At 51.5% G+C, this 21,658-nt stretch overlaps 2 protein-coding genes across 5 annotated transcripts; one reads left to right on the top strand and one right to left on the bottom strand.

The window, feature by feature from the left end:
- Window positions 1-1,669: 1,669 nt before the first annotated feature.
- On the top strand, window positions 1,670-16,531 carry TMEM140 (transmembrane protein 140). Its single transcript, XM_041001894.1, has 2 exons — window positions 1,670-1,871; window positions 14,984-16,531. The coding sequence occupies exon 2, from the start codon at window positions 15,009-15,011 to the stop codon at window positions 15,564-15,566; it is 558 nt and encodes a 185-aa protein (XP_040857828.1). The 5' UTR covers window positions 1,670-1,871; window positions 14,984-15,008; the 3' UTR covers window positions 15,567-16,531.
- Window positions 16,197-19,986, bottom strand: CYREN (cell cycle regulator of NHEJ). 4 transcript variants are annotated; one of them, XM_041001896.1, is made up of 4 exons: window positions 19,549-19,986; window positions 18,480-18,749; window positions 17,647-17,719; window positions 16,197-16,925 (listed from the first exon to the last, which is right to left on the bottom strand). In XM_041001896.1, the coding sequence occupies exons 2-4, from the start codon at window positions 18,617-18,619 to the stop codon at window positions 16,698-16,700; spliced, it is 441 nt and encodes a 146-aa protein (XP_040857830.1). In that variant the 5' UTR covers window positions 18,620-18,749; window positions 19,549-19,986; the 3' UTR covers window positions 16,197-16,697. The 4 variants fall into 4 exon arrangements, with proteins under 4 accessions (XP_040857830.1, XP_040857829.1, XP_040857832.1 ...); XM_041001895.1 differs by having other exon boundaries at window positions 18,480-18,667; XM_041001898.1 differs by lacking the exons at window positions 18,480-18,749; window positions 19,549-19,986 and adding an exon at window positions 18,157-18,223.
- Between the last annotated feature and the right edge of the window lie 1,672 nt (window positions 19,987-21,658).

Raw genomic sequence — 21,658 nt, 5'->3', positions numbered from 1 at the left:
AGATCAAGGAAGTGGGTGTTTGTAAGGGTGGTTGCTGGGCAAGGGGCCCTTAGAGATTCCCTGACTGCAAACCTTCTGACCTACAGTTTCCAAGGGAATTTCACCTGTCTGAGGTTGCAGGAGTGAAACAGGCTACAAAAGAAATTAGCCAACTTGCCTTTCTCAACTTCCCCAGTTACCCTTGCTGTCTCCTGCGTCCTTACCGTGTGCCCAGGACTGTGGTAAGCGTGTAGGTAAGCGTGTAGGTACAATGCCTCCAGTTCCCACAGGAGGTATCGTTTCTGCCTCACAGATGGTGGATCAACGCCCAGAGGGTTTAAAACTCTCTTATGATCCCAAAGACACTCCATGTTCTTTCTTTCTTTCTTTCTTTCTTTCTTTCTTTCTTTCTTTCTTTCTCTCTCTTCCTTCCTTCCTTTCTTTTTCTTTTCTTTCTTTCTTTCTTTCTTTCTTTCTTTCTTTCTTTCTTTCTTTCTTTCTTTCTCTCTCTCTCTCTCTCTCTCTCCCTCCCTCCCTCCCTCCCTCCCTCCCTCTCTTTCTCTCTCTCTCTTTCTTTCTTTCTTTCTTTTCTTTCTTTTCTATGTATTTACTCATTTGAAAGCAGAGAGAGCGAGCGCACTTCCCTCCACTGGTTCATCCCCAAATAGCCACAAGTGCCAAGGACTAGGCCAGACCAAAGCCAGCAGCTAGGAATTGCATCTGGCACTCCCCTGTGGGTGCCAAGGCCCCAAACAGGTGGGCCCTGCCTTTCTGGAGTGGAGCTGAGAGATGATTGAGAGGAATGGCAGGGACTTGAGTCAGCATCACAGGCAGTGGCTTAACTCCCGGCATCATAATGCCAGAACACCTGTTCTTTCTATGCCTAGATCATGTCAGTTCTTCCCAAAGTTTAAAAGAAGGGTGAGGGAGAGAGAGAAGCATTGGAAACTTAGTGCTTCAAAAACCTTTCCTGGAGCTGGTACCCTGACATTACAGGTAGAGCCTCTGCCTGCGAGGCCGGTGTCCATGGGGGTGCCAGTTCATGTCCCGGCTGCCCCACTTCTAATCCAGCTCCCTGCTAATGTGCCTGGGAAAGCAGCAGAGAAGGGCCCAAGTGCTTGAGACCCTGCACCCACGTGGCAGACTCAGAAAACATTGCTGGCTCTTGGCTTCGGGCCATCGTAGTTCTGGCTGCAGCAGCATTGTGGGAATAAACCTGTGGATAGAAAAAAATCTCTCCCTGTCTCCCCTTCTCTCTCTCTAACTCTTCCTTTTACATAAAAGTAAATAAATTAAAAAAAAAAAAAAAAGACTAAGCTAAAACCTTTCCTTTGGGGAAAGGACACCTACAGAAAAAGAGAGACCCTAAAAATCCAGAACAACAACAACAAAAATCTGGCCCAAACTCAGGATTTCAAAAATGAAAACTTTGTCACATTCGTCTTTTGAAATTAAATGCATGTTCTAGCTGCTTCAACCTGGGCCCCTTTAACCCTCGTGACATAACTTAAGACCTTGACCTGGCTCTTTAAATGCTTACGGCTTCAAAAGCTTATGGCTTCCCTTGCAGGTCAGAGTGGGGGCTGGTGAACCACAGAGAATTGTTTACGCTCCTTATTTCTCAAAAGTGCCTAGGCCACCAGCAAACTAAAAAACGAAAGTGAAATCAGCTGAGAGTGACATCATGGACCCAAACTGTTTACTTAGGCAAGAACTCGGAGTGCAAGCGGCACTTGAGCTCGGGACCGCGGAGCTGCCATCTCTCGGAGTTCTGTCCTCATTTCTGGAACCTGATGTTGGAGAGCCGGCAAGAACTAAGGCGCCAGCCCCTGAGGCTCATTGCCAGCTCCCGCTTTTCATGAGTGTCCCTGTGGACTTGGCACCTCTTGTCTGTGAGTACCTCCTCTCTCTGAGTGCCCAGCCCAGGCCCCACCCCCCGCCGACCTCCTGCAGCCACTCTGAGATATTTCACCTTCCACCGACACACAGGGCGGTTCTGGGGCCTGCCCACCCTGCCTCCCTGGCTACTGTGTGTCCTACCAGTCGGTCTGCTCTTCACCACCATTCTGCTCTTATGCAACAGGGTCCTATGCGCACTCCAAACAAGTATGTGTTTGTGGCTTGCGGAAGAGCTGCTTCAGCGGAAACAGATGCTGACCAGCAGCATCTCGCTTCTGTTAATATTTCTTTCCATCTGTAAACTCAGACTTTCTTGAAAAAGAAAAAATGGGTATATTTCCTTTTTTGTCCCTTGTGAAGAACTGCGCTTTGTAATGATAACTTTTCATATCCGAGCCCTCCCCAAGGCTGTTCTGAAGTGTTTCTTATCCCAGCCCTCTTTCAGTGCCGCACCTATTCTCGCGTCCCAAATTTCGTTCCAGCTTAGTCCCTTTTTAATCTAATTAATAAGGTTGTTTATGATAGTTTTCCTGGTTTTATTCGTTCATAAAAACAATGTATAATTCTGAGGGATTTTTAAAACAGAAGAAATGAACAAGTGCCTGTATCGTTGCCATCCAGAAATATCAGAGCTGATACCAACATTTTAAAATACTTAGTGTCTTTCTTCTGGGCCCTTGACATAGAAGTGGTGCCATGTAACAGTTTTTATACACATTGTCTCTAAAAGCTGTATTCACCATCCTGTTATAATTGACTCCTAGGAGTTGGGTGCTCAGATTGCTTCCAGAGTGATACAGAGATGAGCATTCCTGTCTGTAAACCACTGGCTGTATTTCTGATTGCTGCCTTGAGATAGACTTACAAAAGTGAGAATTTCAGGCCAAAAAGACCAGTTTAGGGTTTTGTTGTTTTTGTTTTTGAAAATTTGAAAACATTTTTTCAATGTGCACATGTTGCCACCTATTAGATGATGACCACTGACTGTCCACCCGCTGGTGGAATAATATCAGCAAGTTATTCAAAGTTGTATTGGAAGCTTTATTGGAAAATCCACTCGCAGGCCCCTTTGCACAGAAGGGAAGGAAGATGGGGGTGAAAAGGGGTAGCTGAGATACGTGTTGAGGAGTTTAATACCTCTCTAGGCACATGGGCTGCCAAAGGGGCTGTATATGCCCCCTAACTATGTAAGGAATGTCCGTTCAGGTGTGCCATTGGTCGGCTGAAATCCCGCCAGGCCAGTGACATAACTGGCTCCTGTGGCCCCTCCTGTTCCAGGCTGAAGCCTGGGAGACATGCCGGGTCCGGAGCAAACCAGCCCTTCGTCTCCAGTGCCCTGGGCAGCCATCATTCTGGACACTGGGTCATAGGAAAAGAGGTGACAAAGTCGTTCTGGCTACTTCCTGCAGGAGAGGGTCATAGTCCCTAATTATGGTCCAGAGAGGGCTCAGTAGGCATTGGAACAAAGGGGTGGAGTAACAGTTGGTTGAGAGTGACCCATGAGGCTTCGTGGATTTTTTCTTTGGCGAACCTTAGAAAACAAGGGGCAATTGTGAATAAAAGGCCTATAATTATTAGTAGGGTTACTATAGGCAGGAGCCAGGTTACTAGCAGGGATTCCCAGATGTTAAAACCTGAGTGAGGTCTGGTCCACTGAGGTTGTGTGGGTGGAGGGTCTTGAGGAGGACCAATCACCAGGCTAGAGAGGAGAGGGGGTCTGATGGTGTGGTAGCAGCCGGGTCTGGAAGATAGCAGTCCACGTGTTCTCGCAGAAGCTTTTGTGGGTGAGCACACAGGTGAAATCAATCTGCCAGTTCTCGCCCAGTTGATGTCCTTGCGGCTGGTGAGTAGGCAACCTAAGCTTAAGGGCTTCTTGAGGAGAAACAGTGGAAAACATTGGGCAGGAAAAGTTAGCGAGTGAGGCATTGGTGACGGGCATTCTTTTGGTGGTAAGGAATTCCCTCTCCTGCCAGATGGCAGAATGAGGAGGCAATTGGCCTCCAGGACGGACTCAGGAATGACTACCACAAAGGCTGCATGGTGCAACCATGCAGGTCGGACACCGAGCTACCATCTGCTAGAAAGAGTGACGTCAGGAGACTGTAGAGGCTGGTGCAGCAAGCCTTCCCTAGTGAGAGATTGGAAGTTGGGGAAAGTGTTAAGGGGAGAGGAACTGGGAGAGGATGGTGAGTGAAGTTCTCAAGTAAGACATGAAGTTACATCTCATTGGTGGTGCATGACTGGAACAGTGCAAATTTCACAAGCTGTGGGAAAAGGAAGCAGGAAGTGGTGCCAGGGTCCAGGATGGGATGTTGGAATTACTCTCACATTCCTCCCTTTTGTTATATATTGGGGAGGAATGGTAGGCTCCTAGCCCTGCAAAAGAAACTGGTTAATGGTTTGGTTAGAAAAAAAATTTGTACATTTGAGTGGCTGACACAGGAATGGAGGGGAGGGGTTACTTATCAAAAATGATGGCTTGAGTTCCTCCTGAAGCTCATTGGGATATTTAGTCTCTGAAGGTTGGTCTTGAAGAGCTTCTTTGGGGTGCCTCTGTGGTGACGGATAGATCATCATGGCAGGTGTTGACCTTCTGTGCGGACTCTGCATTCTGGCCGTTCTTGGTTGGAGTGTCCATTTAACTTTGGCATGGAACTGGGGACGCTTCTACTCAGCCCTGATATCCGGCTTTTTGTTGTATGGAGTTAGTGGGGAGGCTTAGGGACAAACATACATGAAAACTGGTTAAGATTATCTAGTGAGGCCTTGAGAAACAGACAGGATGTATAGTCTGGCCTGCTTCTAATTCTGTACTCTCCCTCCCTCTGCTCATGGGAACTCTGGCTGCTAGCAGGAGCTAAGTCAGGGCCTATGGTAAGGCCAGGGCTCCAGTAGACAGTGGCCTTCAAGGTTACAGTGCCAGCTAGTAAAAACTGTTTCTAATGTCTTACACACATGGACACTGGAGTTTCGAGTCTAGATGCACCCAGGAAAGTTCTGCTGTTACCCAAATCCAAAAGTTGGCCAGGTGCATGTAAGGTCCAGGACCATCTATCTCTTCATGTGAGGTACTGGAAGAGACATCATAAAGTGTGAAACTGGGGAGACATCCCGTTGACTCCCATTACCTGGCTGGACAGAGAGGAGAGCCGGCCTGAAAGGGAGGCTGGTACAGAACAGATGGTGTCTCTGGATGGAATATACAGCTTTACCTGTGATGTCACTAACCCCAGGCCAACCCTCCATAGCGACGGATGCTTTGGGAGTAGGGCGGAGTGCAGGGCTTTTCAGCTTGTGGCCCACCATGGTTCTGACCCAGGAATACTTTGTGGCCCCCAGGGCAGTTCCATTTCTAGTGGCCTGGCTCTTGGCAGAGTTAACAAGCTTCTTTGAAAGCCACTTCTATCACTGGCAGCTGGTTGCCCAATATTCTGGCTTCCCATGTTGCAAGCAGGTGCTACTTGAGGATAGACTAGCCTTACTGGGTCTCCTGGAGAACAGGTTACTGTATAAAGCTGCATTAATGAGCCTCCTAATGCCTAGCTCACTACTCTTCCTCTGGGCCCCGGTTAAAGTGGGTCACTGAGGCAACCACGGGATGTCAGCCAAAGGGATGCTCAATTCTACCCCTGAATTCCTTAATGGACTGATCTAGGAATTTGTAGTTACAGGCATAGTCCTGATAGTTTTAAGATAATGCCTACCAGAAGTTAGTTAGTCTCATTGGTCTGATAAGTTAGCCATCCCTGTAAGGTTTGGAGATCAAGCTGTACAGCCTGAGTCCTTCAGTGTCGGAGGGAGAGAGAAAGAAGGGAGGGAGAGAGGAGTGAAAAAAGGAGTTGGAAACACCAGATTAATGATATAACATCGTCAAGTAAAAGCTATCAAACAGAAGTTATAGAAAACATTTATCAAAGGTCTGATATCTGCTACAAATTTGAAACAAGCACAGGTTTACAATTAACCTAAATTGTACTTTAGAAAGAACAATAATATCAATGATAAATATTTAGAAAAATGCTATAGGCAATTTTAAGGACAATGATCAGTTGCATTGCACGTAAACCATACAAGATGTTTCCTCTCAAAGCTTCAGGACTTCCCATTCCTTCTTTTTTTTTTTTTTTAACATTTATTTATTTTTATTACGAAGTCAGATATACAGAGAGGAGGAGAGACAGAGAGCAAAATCTTCATCTGATGATTCACTCCCCAGGTGAGCCACAATGGACGGTGCTATGCTGATCCAAAGCCAGGAGCCACTTCCAGGTCTCCCACACGGGTGCAGGGTCTCAAGGCTTTGGGCTGTCCTCGACTGCTTTCCCAGGCCACAAGCAGGGAGCTGGATGGGAAGTGGAGCTTCTGGGATTAGAACCGGCGCCCATATGGGATCCCGGGGCACGTTCAAGGCGAGGACTTTAGCTGCTAGGCCACGCAGCTGGGCCCAGGACTTCCCATTCCTTCTACAACATGCTTTAACCTGGAAATATTGTATAAAACAAATGGTAAGAACACATGGGTTTACCTTATGGCTTGGAATAATTTAGCAGTGGATTAGAGCAACTCTATACTGGATTATTTTGATATACAAATGTTAAATTATAGAACAAACTTAGTAAATTGTTTATTATGTTTATTATTCTTCTTATTATTATTATTGGCAGCTTATCTTTTACCCTTCCCCTCTCAGCTAAGGGCTAGGTGTGGGGATGATGAAAGGAAAAAGAGTTAAAACCAGTCCTGCAGCAGCAGCAGGGAAACAGGCATTATTGGGGTTAAGTCAGAAGAACCCAAAAGGGAGAGCAGGTTAGGCAGCGGGTGAAAATGGAGAAAGACAAGGAGGCAGACAGGGTCCTGGCACATGAGAAAAGGTAAGATGGTGGACAGGATCCTGTCACGTGCAGGAGAAAGGCAAGATGGCGGATGGGATTCTACAACGTGGAGGAGAGGAGGGGAGCTGGGAAGATGGCGTCAGAGCAGGAAGTGGAGAGAAGGGGCTTGGGAAAGTGGGATTCCCACATGAAGTTTGAAGGAAATGGAGGAGAAGGTTCTGAGTGGGGGAGGGTGAACGGGGAAAGTGGGAGGTAGAGAGATCAGAGAGGTCCTTGGGCAAGGTCACGGACGCTCTGCGCTCTGCGTGGCCATGGCAGCAAGGATCCTCCCAAGGAGGGGAAAGGAGGAACAAAGAGAAGGATGGGATTAGGTGGAATAAGGTGGGGCAAGGGATGGGAGTAGAAGGAATAAGGGAGGGATGGAGGGAGGAGAGTTTGGGAACATGGTGGATAAATAGAAGGTGAAGCAAAGGAGGGATTAGGTGGAATAAGGTGGGGCAAGGGATGGGAGTAGAAGGAATAAGGGAGGGATGGAGGGAGGACAGCTTTGGAACATGGTGGATAAATAGAAGGTGAAGCAAAGGAGACGTTGGAATCCAGCAGCGACTCACGAAGTGAAGAGGGAGCCTGGAACCATGACAGAAGGACCGGGCGAGGAGAAGAGGTGACTAAAGGGGAGGTGACCTCGGAACATGGACTGGAGGGGTAACGTACAGGGGCAGAGGGGCCGGAGGCTCAGAGAAAGACGTGGCAGAGGAGCTGGGGGAGGAGGAGAGGCAGCCGGGGTGAGTTCTAAAGGTTCTGGCTGTTCGGAAAAGGAGTGGTTAGGTGAAAAGTCCTGGAGATCCCTTGGGAGACTGGGAGGATGTAGCCTTGGCCGGGAGAACCTGAGTCGTGGAACAGGACAGCACAGGGAAGGGCAGGAACGGAGATTCCAAAAAGCTTCCACATGTGGAACTTCAGACCATTTACCCTCGCAACGACAAAAATTACCCAATTCCGTGAGGATCTGAAAGTCAAATATGCCTTCCGCAGGCCATTTGGAGCCGTTGTCCAATACATTCTGTGGCCAGGCCACGGTTGAAAAATGGACAGGGCGTTTTCAGTGTAAGTCCTGGCCCAGACTCAGAGTTTTAAGATTGGCCAATAAAAACCCTAAGGGGGCTTAGGGGCCCATGGCCCAACATTTTGTTGCCCATCCTGTCCTGATAGAGCATCTTGCTGCTAACCTAAACACAAAGAAGGCAGTCCTGCTTTGAAATTCAGACTAGAGGGGAACCTGGTTCCCCGTTAAGGAGGGCCAGTCAGTAGGGGGGACGTCTCACGTCCCACTGAGGGCCCTGGATCGGTGGGAGCCGTTCAACGACCAAGGGCATCCCCCATCTCGCTGAGGGCTCAGGACAGGCAGACCACATGTACACAGTTGGGAGGTCTGCAGGAGGTTGGGGAGTACTTTTTGGGACAGGAGGAGCAGGACGGAGGGGCTTGCCTCACGTCTGTAGTTCCGCAGATGGCAAAGGCCTCGGGACTGGTGGCTCGGAGGTGGGAAGAGGAAGTGGAGACTCAACCCAAGGGAGCCCACGCACCCCTTCCTGGGATTCGGCACCAAATGTTAGATGATGCCCACCAACCACCCGCCCTCTGGTGGAATAATATCAGCAAGTTGTTCGAAGTTGTAATGGAAGCTTTATTGGAAAATCCGCTCCTGGGCCCCCTTTGCATAGAGGGGAAGGAAGAAAAGAGGCAAAAAGGGCCTGTTGAGGGTTTTTAATGCCTGTTGCCAAGCCGCCTCCCAGAAAGCTTGTATAATGCTACTTTTGCTGTGCTGTTGATGTCACCAAACATTTTTAACTGCGATTTTGATAGAAAAAGCTTCTTTTACTTGGCGTATCTTTACTACATTAGCAAAGTTACAGATTGCGTGTTTGAGTGTGGTGCGTACACAGGTGAAATAACTGCTTTGTTTCATTCTTTTGCAAATTGTCTCCACATTCTTTGTTCATTTTGTAGAGATTGATGTTTTTCCTGTTTCTTTGAAGTAGCATTTTGTACATTAGCTATATTAATCATTTCATATTGGTTATAGCTGTTTTCCATGCTCCTTGACATTTAATCTTATGTTGGGGTGTGTAAAAATCTGTGTTTTTGAGTAGTCAAGTCGATGCTGTTTTTCTTTGTAGTTTCAATTTGGTTTTTGTTTCTTTTTAAAGATTTATTCATTTTTATTACAAAGTCAGATATACAGAGAGGAGAGACAGAGAGGAAGATCTTGCGTCCGATGACTCACTCCCCAAGTGAGCTCAATGGCCGATGCTATGCCGATCCGAAGCCAGGAGCCTCTTCCAGGTCTCCCACGCGGGTGCAGGGTCCCAAGGCTTTGTGCTGTCCTCGACTGCTTTCCCAGGTCACAAGCAGGGAGCTGGATGGGAAGTGGAGCTTCTGGGATTAGAACCGGCGCCCATATGGGATCCTGGCACGTTGAAGGCGAGGACTTTAGCCACTAGGCCACGCCGCCAGTCCCTCAATTTGGTTTTGAGTTTAGAAAGTTTGGGAGAAAGTCAAACCACACCTGCTCTGCTTGTCCTCTGCTTCTTATCACAGTTGTTCAATAAATGTAGTTCTTCATATTATAAAAAAAAAGTTTAGAAAGTTTTTTCTCACTTATAAATCAATACTTCCCTTTTTCCTCACTCCAGTGGAAATTTGTTTGGTAGACAGATTGAGATTGAAGCATTTGTTTGTGGTGGTGGTGGTTGTTACCCAGTTGGGTACTCAGGGACTCCATGTTTAATTAAATGAGAAACACTTTCAGGCTCCAAACCACTTGGTAGAGTGAGCTGTCCAGGCTGTAATCTCTGTTCCTGAATTCCTTCTGCTAGTTTCACCTCATTTCACCCTCTTTAACTCTCTCCTCTAAGCTGTTCAAAAATGATTATGATTTTTTTTTTTAATTGTGAGATCTGTCCTCCTGCACTGGAAGGTCCTCCTTAAAAGTTTTTTAAAAATTCATTTTCATTTTATTTGAAAGGCAAGAATATGGATATTTTCCAGCCATTGGTTTGCCCTGCACGTACAGCAGAACTGAATCGAATCTTCTATGTGGGTGCAGGGACCCAAGGACTTGAGCCAACACCAGCTGCCTGCCAGTGTGCGCATTAGCAGGTAGCTGGGCAGGAAGGTGAGAAGCTAGGATGTTGAGCCACACACTTGGACATGGAATATGGAAGTCACAAGCAGCAACTTTTAAGCAGTATGCCAGACACTCACCCTAAAGTGCTCTTTTTTCTTTGAGGTGTTTTTATTTAAAAGACAGATTTACAGAGGGACGGACAGAGCAAGAGAGATCTTCTGTCTGCTGGTTTACCCCAAAAGGCTTCATAGGCCAGAGCTGATAGATCAGAGCTACCTGATCTGAAGCCGGGAGCCAGGAACTTCTCACAAGCCTCCCATGTAGGTGCTGAAACTTCTTACAGGTCTGCCCTGTAGGTGCACCTACATGGGTCCAAGGACCTGAGAGCCGTCCTCTGCTGCTTTCCCAGGCCATAAGCCGGGAGCTAGATAGGAAGTAGAACAGCCAGAACTTGAAATGGCATTCTTATAGGATGCCAGCTCCACAGGCAGAGGTTTAGTCTATGATCTACCATGCCAGCCCTCTAAAGTGCACTCTTAATTTCTTTTTTGTAAGATTTATTCATTTATTTATTTATTGGAAAGGCAGATATACAGAAAGATCATCTGTCCGCTGATTCTCTCCCCAAGTGCCCATACTGGCCATAGCAAAGCCAGGAGTGAGGAGCTTCTTCTGGGTCTCCCATGTGGGCGCAGGGTCCCAAGGCTTTGGGCCATCCTTGGCTGCTCTCCCTGGCCACAAGCAGGGAGCTGGAAGGGAAATGGAACAGCTGGGACACAAACTGGCGCCCACATGGTACTCTGGCAATTGTAAGGTGAGAATTCAACCACTGAACCATCACACCGGGCCCAAAAGTACACTGTTGATGAGGGCAGACTTCAGTGTTATCCAGGGCCTCTGACTCAGGGCATCATCCAAAACGTCATTATGGGGATCACAAGATGCATTGGGCCTTTGTACTGGGAAGGGCACAGTGAATCCTCTTTGTGCGGGCAGGACCCAAGGCTGGCGTGGAAGGACAAGCAGTGGACACCCAAAGGCAGGCCCCAATCTCTAGTACCCTGGCTCCTCACACTCCTCCCGGGGGTCCGTGAATCACCTCCCATGAACTCAGTTGGATATGCTGCCAACAAAAAACAAGGAAGATGAGCCCCCGCTCTGCAGCCCACAGTTTCAGACATTTTCTTGTTTTTGAGGATATTTTTTTCTTCTCCATACTTTTTTTTGCAACCCAGCCAGATGATCTGCTAATGGGGCCCAATAGGCAACAAAACAGTGAAACAAATCACGAGTTGTTATTCATGGATCCATTTAAGCTGTTAAAATGACTTGTATCTGTGTACACAGGATCCATGCTTCAGACCTCTTGGTGTCATCCTGTTTATCCTGGTAAAGCTGCTTTCTTTACTTGGAAGCGCTGTGAAAGCCAAACCAACACAGCATTGCACAGGGATCTTGGTTCTAGGGACAGCATCTACCGGAAACACTGGGAAAGCCAAGGAGATGCCCCACCCAAACAGCAGCAGCCAGCTTTGAGAAGTTAGAACCTAGACTCGTGTCTCTGCCAAAGGAAATATGACACGTTTCCCTTTCTTCCCTTTTTTATTTTTGTGAGGACACACCCAAACCTTGAACTCCTGTGTCTTAAATGTTTGTGCGGGAGCCGGCAGCTTCTTGTGACAAGTCAATGTGTATGCTTGCTCTGAGCCCCGGTTAATTCTAGCGTTCTGGCTTTATTCTATTTGTTTGCTCTGCTCTTTCCATTCATGCTACTCAGCAGCCTACCATCTCTACATCGATCTCCCCTCAGTTCTGCTTTCTCCTCCTGAATCATTGCTTGGTCAGCATGAGCAGACAGGATCCAGGGCAGTGTGACCCAGCCACTGATGCTTGTATGTGTATGCTAGCTCATTTCTGTCTCAAGTGTGAACAACGTAACAACTCACATGTTAGAGAGGAAGAAGAGAGACCCTATAGATCAAGTAAATTGCCAAAAAGTGACATAGTGTAACTAGGCAGTTAATCCAAGTTTAAGCGAGTTGGAATTCTTGTATCCCTGCCAAGTAATGCTGTCTCTTAAACTGTCAGATTGCTACATCCACTTCCTCGGGATACAACTGTTGCATCTGGGGCCAGGGGCCATGCTAAGGCTCCACCTCATTTGTAGGTCTGATTAGAGCATCACCCCTTCCATGGTAAAAATGCTGCAAGATGGGAGAGGGCTGTGTTTCCACAGCAGACCACTCCCAGACACACCACTCCACTTTGCGCTCTCCAGGTACCGCTCTTGGCTTTTTTCCTTCCTGTCCACCCTTGGGTCCACCCAGTTTGGGCATTTCCCAGGGTGGGATGGCTTGTTCTCGAGTGTGGACATGTGTTGATTCCCACACTGTTGAATGAATTCTACTTGAGCTTGGCATTCTAGCTCTGCAGGAGATCAGCACATACACTCGAGGTCAATATATTAATTGCCCATGCTGCAATTGGTGAGCCACCGTCTAGGAGTTTGAAATAAGTGGAAGAGAGCAAGGTAACCCCCACAATGGAAATGGGTGAATCAATCTCTGTCTCGCCTCTGCTGCAGTGCAGATATTTTTCTTTGGTTTTGGATACTCAGATGGACCTTGGAGTGACACAACTGGCTACTGCCCTTACATCTGTTCTCTGTCTTTATAAGGGTTGGAGGTCAGCCTTTGGCCAGAAATTCTAAGGAGAAAGATAAATTTTGGTAATTTGTGGCAGTTGTTGGGAATCAGCCTTGGGTGACTGGCTTAGTGTTCAGGGGACCGTCGTCAATGGCTGGTGGGTGTGTTTCTGGAGCTAACTTCTGTTACTGGACTGGTCAGTTATTATTGAGACATAACTGCTTGGTCAACCCAACTTCATCCTCTCTATGGTCTTCAGCTTACTGCTTGGTTTGGTAACTCCTCCCCTCTGCTTACTGCAAAGGGAAGGAGTGAAGAACCATAAGCAGCTAATCCAGCTGAGGCAGTACTTCCTGTTCTTGCTTGCAGAAATGGGGACCTTGCCCTTGAAGCACATGACAGTAGGCCAGTGCCTGTGATGTCTGGGTGGTAGGCAGCCTACTCACAGTCCAGGTGGAGTTTGATGGCTATAGCCTCTCCATTCTGAGACATCTTGTAGCTGCCAGGATGCCAGGTTTAAAACACAGCTGAGTTTGGTTCCTGGTATACAGCTGTGGCTTCTACTAGACAGCTGGCACCTTGTATGATCTACATAGGCAAGCTCTCCCTCTCTGTAGGAGTCAGCGTTTACAAATCCAGTTGCTGGGATTTCTCGGCTCCAATGCATGAATGCTGGTACCACCACTTTGACTTAAACGTCCATTTTGATTTAAATCCTTAAGATCAGACCAGGCATATTATTGATCTCAGTCAGGCACAGAAGACTAAGAGAATATGGTAACAAAACTTTCTCAGCCTCAGATCCCAAAATTCACAAGCAGCCAATCTTCCCTGGAGATCCAGTTTCATTTAAAAAAAAAAAAAACATTGCGGCAGGGAGAAGGGGGAAGGAGAGTAGGGAGAAAGGCGGTGACCACCCACCATTCACACCCCTGCGGCTCACCAGGTGTGGGGCAGGCCAGGTTGCCAGCAGCTCATACAAGGGCCAGGATGGAGAGGGCAGGCTACTCTGGGTAAGGGCCTAGCACCTGCTACAATGCATGAGATCTGGGTCAGGCAGTGGGTCTAACTGGAGAACTTGGGAAGCTTCCCTGGTGGGCCACAGGCCCCACCAGTGAGCACATGGCCCAGGCCTGGGTGTTGCGCAGGCTGAGCAAGGTAGCTCTATCCGCTGGAAAGTATGTGGGTTGGTTTTGGAAGCGGGCAGACCAGGCAAGACCGAGCAGACCTTAGCTTACTGGTGAGTGCAGAAACCAGGCTGGAGTGCAGGTCATGCCGGGTTAGGCTGTCACACCTAGTGGTTTACATGAGCCAGGGATGGGAGGAGACTGTGCAGGGCTAGATGACAGCACTCGCCAGCGAGAGTTGGGACTAGAGGCTGGCCAGGTCAGGTCAGGCTGCAGTATCTGAAAGCAAAGGCCAAGACAGGTGAGGGACCTGGCCAAGCTGGGTCGGAGCAATCACTGGCACATGCAAGATTTGTGGATGGGAATGGGCCTGGTTGGGTTGTGATTCCCATTGGTGAGTGTGAGGGTCCACTTGAACAGGACCCTTGGAGCACGCCCCACATTGAGGACCTTGGGGATGTTTGGAAGGCTGGGTGTGGCTTCTCCCCTTATCTCTTCTCTTCCCCCAGATACAGGAAGGTAAGCAGTGGTCTCACCCACTTTCCTTTAGCATTTGGTTGCAAAAGACAGGATTTCATTTTTTTTTGGCTGAGTAGTATTCATATGGAAATACACTATGTTTTCTTTGTCCAGTCATCAGTTGATGGATATATGGGTTGGTTCCATATTTTAGCTATTGCAAATTGAGCTGTTTACATGAGAGTATAAATAACTATGATATGCTGATGTCATTTTGTTTGGGTCAATTCCCAGCAGCGGATGACTAGGTCATATGATAGATCTATTTTCAGATTTCTGAGGAAGTTCCAAACTGTCTTCCATAGTGGTTCTACTAGGTTACATTTCCACCAACAGTGGATTACCTACTCCACTCCCTGGGGAGCTATAACAGCCAGGGCTGGACCAGGCCAAACCAGGAGCTTCATCTAACTCTCCCATTGGAGTGGTAGGGTCCCAAACACTTGCGCCATCTTTTCCTTTTTCTTCCTTTCTTTTCTTTTTTTTTCTTTTTCTTTCTTTTTCTTTAAAGGCAGATTTACAGAGGGAAGGAGCATCAGAGATCTTCCATTGGCTGTTTCACTTCCCAGATAATAGCAACAGCCAGAGCTGAGCCGATTTGAAGCCAGGAGCCAGGAGATTCCTCCAGGTCTCATGCACGAGTGCAGGGTCCCAAGGCATTGTGCTGTCCTTGATTGCTTTCCCAGGCCACAAGCAGGGAGCTAGATGGAAAGTGGAGCTGCCGGGATCCCGGCACATCCAAGGGAAGCACCTTTAACTACTATGCTATCGCGCCAGGCCCTACCTTGGATTTCTTGTCCTGGTTTGAGCTAAATGGTGAGCTGGGAGCCAACTGCTGCGTCTTCCCCGCAGGTCCCCTCTGGGAAGGGCAGGTGCAATGGCCGTGGCCCGGCCCCGGTCGGGTGAGTGCTTCCTGTTTCTGAGCACCATGATCCTCGTGGCTGTGATCATCTCCCTGCTGTTCTACGCCCTGCTCTGCAAGAACGGCAACATCACCGACCTGCCCCACCTGAGACTCGGCTTCTACAACTTCTGCCTCTGGAATGAAGACACCAGCTCCCTGCAGTGCCTCCAGGTCCCTGAGCTGGAGGCCCTTGGGGTGCCTCGGGTGGGCCTGGCTCTGGCCAGACTTGGTGTGTACGGCGCCCTGGTCCTCATGCTCTTTGTCCCCATGCCTCTCCTCCTGGCCTGGTGTAACCGGGACAAGGCAGAGTGGCAGCTGGCGGTGGGCTTCATGGTGGTGTCCTCCGTGTTGCTGCCAGGTGGCCTGGGCCTCTTCCTCTCCTACGTGTGGCAGTGGATCAGGCCCTCTCTGTTGGGGCCTGCCTTTCTGGCTCTGGGCATGGCCGAGGCCTTACTCATCCTCGTGCTCACAGCCATAGCTGTGTTCTCTCTGAGGGTCCGGAAGGAGAAGTGCGCACTTGAGAGCTGCTAGTCCAGGCTTCGGGCTGATGCTGTTGCAAGGGCTCAGTCCCTGAGAAGCTATGGGCTAGCCATCCTGTTAGAGCTAATACCAACTCCTGTTGCAATGAAGGGGCCTACCACGAGCAGGTGGGGCCCCCAGGGGCCCCGAGGCAGCCAGGGTGGCTAGGGCAACTGCCACTTCTCTCTGTAGAATCTTCTATCCCAGCACTACCCAGCTCATTTTCACGCGAGTTCCTGCTGTCATGATCCACTCTGAGCAGTTCTTACACAGTAGCCTCGGGAGCGTGGGGAAGTTCCAGCAATGAATGGGAACAGGCAAGGCCAGACTGTGGTGGACATTGGGCCCTGGGTCACAGACTGCTACTGCATCCGTGTTGGGTCACCCAGACTCCGCTATCAAAGCCTAGGACTTATCTGCAAAGGATTCAACAAGATAGAAGGCTTGGTGGTGGCTTGGCAGGTTCCCCCAGGGTCCCTGGCCCTGAAGCCACACACACACTGCAGGAGACAGCTGGCACAGCGCCCCCTGCTGTGAGACCCAGGAAACGCCAGATGCTCACTCAGAGAAGCTGAAGGAATCAGAACAGTTCGTACCCAAACACCGCAGACTTGGAAGGACAGAAGCACAACAACACATGTATTTCCCAGCACTGGTCTATTGGGAAAACTGCAAGACGATGACTTAATTTTTGTCTGAATACAGAGGTAGCAACGGGAACACTGCCATGACTGTCCCATCTCCTCCGTGGGCCTGTCTGCACTCCTGTTACAGCTCCTGAAGCCTGCACCCTGAAAAGGATGGCATGACGGGCACAGAGCCCGGTGGGCAGCTGGAGTCCCGTGCTGGAAACCAGCTGATACAGGCTAAACATCCCGGGTGACTTACAAGCAATACTTTTCTTGGAAAACTCTTTGGACCCCATCAGCTCATTTTCCCTGGAGCCTGGCCACTGAATAAAACCACTGGAATTTCCACATGGTGGGGGAAGTCTTTGGGGAACTGGGTTCAAGTCCTCACTCCCACACCCTCCACAGGGGCTCCTGGACCAAGGTTAGTTTACAAGACCCCAGGAGGGAAACACCAAGCTAGGACATGGGGCCTCTGGTGCCCACTGGGGCAGCCCACAGGGCAATTCAGCCCTTAGCTGAAAAATATCTCCCGAACATATTTGAAAGCATCTTCTTTCTCCTCCTCGGGACCGCTGCTGCCCTCGCCGTGGGCAGGGCCGAGGCCTGGGGTAGGGGCGTCGCTCCCTCCGTCCTCTTCATCGCTGCTTCCAGAGCTTGTGTGAGGGGAGAGGGAGGAGGCCTCGGGCTCCTGGGTATCCGCCAGAGATGGCAGCTGCCAGGGCTTTTCCCGTTTGCGGTCCTGGGAGGGGAGGAGGAGCAGATGTTAGTGCCCGATTTCCCTAACACGCTGGTTTGTCAGTGACAGGCACACCCAGAAGGCAGCCTCTACCCAAGGACTGTCCCCCCATTACCAGCGCCCACCCCCGCCTCACCCCGGCCTCTCACAATCAGCACTGAGGAGAGAAGCCAGCAGGGACACTGGGCAATGGCTGCCTCGGGGGCACGAAGGGAGGTAGCCAATAGAAACCACATCTGGAAAGGGAAGGAGCCCCGGGCACACAGGCTGATGGTCGTGAGCCCAAAGGAAGTCGCTGACTAGCCCTGGAGCTAGAAATTCCAGAGTGTCAATTTCCAGAGAAGTCCCTGACATAACCGTACCACTGTGGGGACTGAGGACACGCTCTCTAAGGCACCTGGCGAGTTACTGGGGCCTGGTGTGTTACCGAGGCAGCTGTGCGGCCTCCTGCACAGGAGAGGCGTGATGCTGGGAAAGCCATCGCACCTGAGCTTCTCTCGCAGCCACAAGCAGGCAGAGCCTGTGTGTGCCCTCCACCTACACAGGGTCCCCGCCGGTGGAGGGCCTGCTCCCCTCATACCCGGCCCACCCCTGTTCCAGGCATCCGGCCCAGCAGCTCAGCCCACGTGGAGAGAATCTGAGGCCAGGGAGTGGGCTGGCAGGGGTGGGATCCCTGAGGTGCTTCTCATGGAGAGTGACCAAGGACCCCGTCGGCTGACTTTACCTCGATCAGGATCCCCAGAGCCACAGCCACCATTTCAGCCTCATTCATGCAGTACACAGTCCTCGAGACAGGTCTGAAAGACAAAGCCTCAGCTGGGACTTGCAGCCGGGTGAGAGACAAGGGCAGGGGCTTTGTCCTGGTGACTGGCCTAGGAGGCGGACAGGGAAGCTTCCCAAGTCCCTGGGGATCAGGACTGACTTGGCTCCCCAGAGGCACACCCTGCAAGCCACGCAGTGGACGGGGGCTCATACAGGCCTTGAAGCCAAGCCCTGGCTGAGGCACAAATGCATCAGGCGAAGCGCGGTCAGGGGCAGCCCTGATCAGCTCAGATACCTTGACGAGGCAAGAGTCAGAGACGGATGCTGAGGGCCTGCTGGCCTGTCTAGCACAGGCAAGGATGGCTCCTCCCACAGGATACGGGCAGTCTGAAGACTCCCCCTCACCCGACCCTCCCCACCCCTGTCATTCAACTGCCCCAGGCCCCGATCGCCTGCTGGTCCAGCAGCCTACTGTATTCCATCCATCCTTCGAGAGCCCAGGCCACTGTCTGCTGAACTGGCCTACCTGAAGCCACAGAGATAAGACTGGCATCTTGACTGCCCTCGAGGGCCCACTATCGATGCCAACAGCTGAGGGCTGAGGAATCTCCATACAGACAGGGTGGAGGCACGCCCAGAGAAGGACAGCTCTGTCTCCACTCCACGGCCTTTGCATCCCTTAAGAGCCCCACAGGCCCCCCTCCCACCTCACTGTTCTGCCACCATGGGAAGGCCCGCCCTGGCTCCCGGGATACCCCCTCTTCTGCAGCTGGCTGTGCCCAGGAGTGCCCTGACCTGGCTGCCATCCCAGCTGGTGCTGCTGCCATCCTTCTCCTCTTTGGGGTCTGTGCTGGCACCTTCTTCTTTTCAGCCACCTGGACCGTCATCCAGGGTGGAAGAACCCTCTTTTTGTTGCCAGATGTTAATTCCGCCATCTCTGGTTTCCGACGGTGAGTGAGGAGCCAAGCTTAACAGGTGTTTCTCTGTAGGGACCACAAGACCCACTCCCTCGGCATTCCAGGGGACACAGGTGTGCTTGTCCTGCCTGGAGTTGATCTTCAGTTCCTCCAGAGAAGAACAAGGTCTGGTGAATGATAACCAGCTCAACAGGGCACTTCCAGTCAGCCGCCATTGCCGGGCAGGGCAGTGCAGGCCCAGATGGGCTCCGTCCCAGGAGCCAGGTTGAGGGCAGCAGTAGTGGAAGCGGGGCATGAAGTAGTCTGGCTGCCCCTGCTGGAATTGCCCCCATTGAGGTCCTGCACTGACCCACTCTACCCTCCCTACAGAAAGCAGCGTCCTTGAAGTGACCCTGTCCTTCCAGAAGGAAGGTCACAGTCCTCACGGTGCCGACCTCCCCCTCCCACTCCACACCTCCCGCTGCTCCTCGGCTCCAGGTTATAAGAAATCTCGCCGCCACAATAAGGCTTCTTCTCGCTCCACCTGAAGATGCTCCTGCTCGCTCAGGCTTGAACCAGCAGCACCTGTGCCTGCCTCCCTGCTATGCAGGCACTGACAGAACTTGGCCTCTTCGCCTTCCGCCCCCACCCTAATACCTCAATCCTGAAACGCAGGGCCCACCCCTGACCCCCGTCGGGAAGGGGCTGGCTCTCCACTTTCTGTGTAGGGATCCACTCAGGACCTCCCTCCACCCAGCCGCCTCTCTCGAGCAGAGAAAAGGGTGAGCTAGGGAAAGTGGGCGGTTCCTCTCCAAACGGGAGAAGACGCCAGAGGGCAGACCTCCGCGCCATAGTTCCTTCTGTCACAATTCAGCGACAAGTTATCCCCGAAGGAGCCCGCCTGAGCCCACAGTCCCCTGCTCCCTGCAGACAGAGATGCCCCCGACCCTGAGGGAGGTATCACCAACCTTGACCCGAGATGAGTCAACTCGCATGTCACAAAACAGCTGTAGCGACTGGGGCTGCAACCAGCGCCCCTGCCGCCCCAGGGTGGACGCCCCAGGGTTGTGCGGGCAGCACCCTTCCACACAGCACCAGGAGCTCAGAGCTCGCCAGGTCGGACCCTGACACAACTTCAGAGGCCTCCTCCCCTGCAGACACCGCCCTGCGCTCGGGGCTGGCTGAGGGGCAGAGCTCGCCCACCGCACCGTGCGCGTGCGCCCGCTGCACGGCCGAGCCTCGGGATCTGCCCCGCAGACAGCTGTGTGCCAGAGCTCTGGCGCCCCAGGCCTGCGGGGTCTCCCGAGTGGGGCGGGCAGACGGATTCCAGGCAGTTGAGGGGTCTCCCTGCGCCGGCGTCCACCAACTGGGCCAGCATCACCCGCCCCTTCCGGTCCCAGCGCACCGGCGCCCGGCGGAAGCCATAAGGCAGAGAGGCGAGGCCGCTCCGCCGCGCGGCCCCAAGCCGGCTGAGCTTTTGAGGTGTCACTTTCTGAATCCACCAATCAGAAGTGAGGGGGAAGGCTCGAGCGCCGTTTTCAACAGTCCGCTAGGGATCCACAGGCAGAGTGTCACGGTCCCTGGCGGGCGAAGGGAGAGCAACAGGCGGGAGTGAAAGCAAACCCAAGCTCCCTCTGCTTTCACTTATCTTCAAATAGAGGGGCGGGTGTTTCTATGGTAATTGAAGGTGCTGATTGGCAGCCCTCGGGGCTCCCCTGAGGTCTCACAGGTGCCTTGCTGGGCTGATTCCAAGCAGCGTGTTCCAATTGAGTCGAGATTTGAAAATCAGAAATGATAGAGAAATTTCCCATCCTTTGGTTCAGTCTCCAAACCACAACAGCTGGGCTGGAGCCATGAACTCCATGGAGGTCTCCCCACGTGGGGAGAAGGGACCCAAACGGTTGGGCCACCTTCCTTTGCCTTTCCAGATGCATTAGCGGGCAGCTGGCTGGCAAGTGGAGCAGCTGGAACTCCAACCCAACCGCCCTTATGAATTTTGCCAGACGCACACCAGCAGGCACAGCCACTGGCAAGGCCTCCCCTACCACATTTGGATGGTCAGATCCCGTAACGTCTGTCCCCACAGAGAGAAGGGAAGGTGGCAAGCCAGTGAATAATACCCATCTTAGCCTGGAGGCCCCAGGCACTGCGCCACCTGCAGCCGCGGAGCCTTCCGCTCCTCCCAACCCCGCGGCATCTCTGCTCCCCCTGAACAATCAGCCACAGTCCTGGAGAAGCTGAAAGCAATCAAGGTGGAATTAAGTCATTACTGACCTCGCCAGGCCAGGGAGGGGCCAGCCCGGCTTCCCTAGAGTCAGGTCTGCCCACCCAGGTGGTGGGAGCAGTCAGAGAAACCTCTTACTTTCTGCACCAGGACGGTGTCCGTCACAGGCCTGAGCAGGCCAGGATCCTGCAAGCTTTGAGCTGGGACACACCCACGCCTACTTGGCTGGGGTGGGAAGCATCATACATCCTTACTGGCAGGAGCAGCAGCCACCTGCATGTTCCCCTCAAACTCATGCCCCATGACCAACGAGGCCTTGAGAGCAGCAGGGCCAGGAGTGCCGAAGCAGCTGAGCTTTCCTTCATTGGAGGGGATTACCGGGGTAGAATTGTAGAAAATAAAAAAAAAAAAAAAATGAAGTAATGGTCAGGTGACTGCTTACTCTGAAGTCCCACATTTATCAGCAAAGCCACGTGCATGCTACCTTCGGATTTTCCCCCTGGCTTCTTTGTGCTCTTGCCAAAACAGACAAGCAGGAGTAGCCACCCTCCTGCCGTGCACAACCAGAACGTGGCTGGGGGCCCAGGAGCTTGAAAAATCCCAAGAAGCTTATGGCAGAGCTCAGTGATCAGGTGTCACACCCAAAGCCCACACCCACCAGTCAGCTCCTGGCTCCTCCGGGACCCCGTGCCAGTCCCAGCTGGGGCATGCAGGAGGGAGAGAGGTTGGGGCTCTTATTATTCCTCACCTTCTGGAAGGATCTGTCTCTTCAGGGCCTTCCCCCGGCTAGGACAGTGTCTGTCACAGGCCTGAGCAGGCCAGGATCCTGCAAGCTTTGAGCTGGGACACACCCA

The sequence above is a fragment of the Ochotona curzoniae genome, unplaced genomic scaffold, assembly GCF_017591425.1.
Source record: "Ochotona curzoniae isolate NIBS_2020 unplaced genomic scaffold, NIBS_Ocur_1.0 scaffold_2476, whole genome shotgun sequence".
In the NCBI taxonomy this organism is placed as follows: Eukaryota; Metazoa; Chordata; class Mammalia; order Lagomorpha; family Ochotonidae; genus Ochotona; species Ochotona curzoniae.
This window is presented reverse-complemented; position numbering and strand designations above follow the sequence as displayed.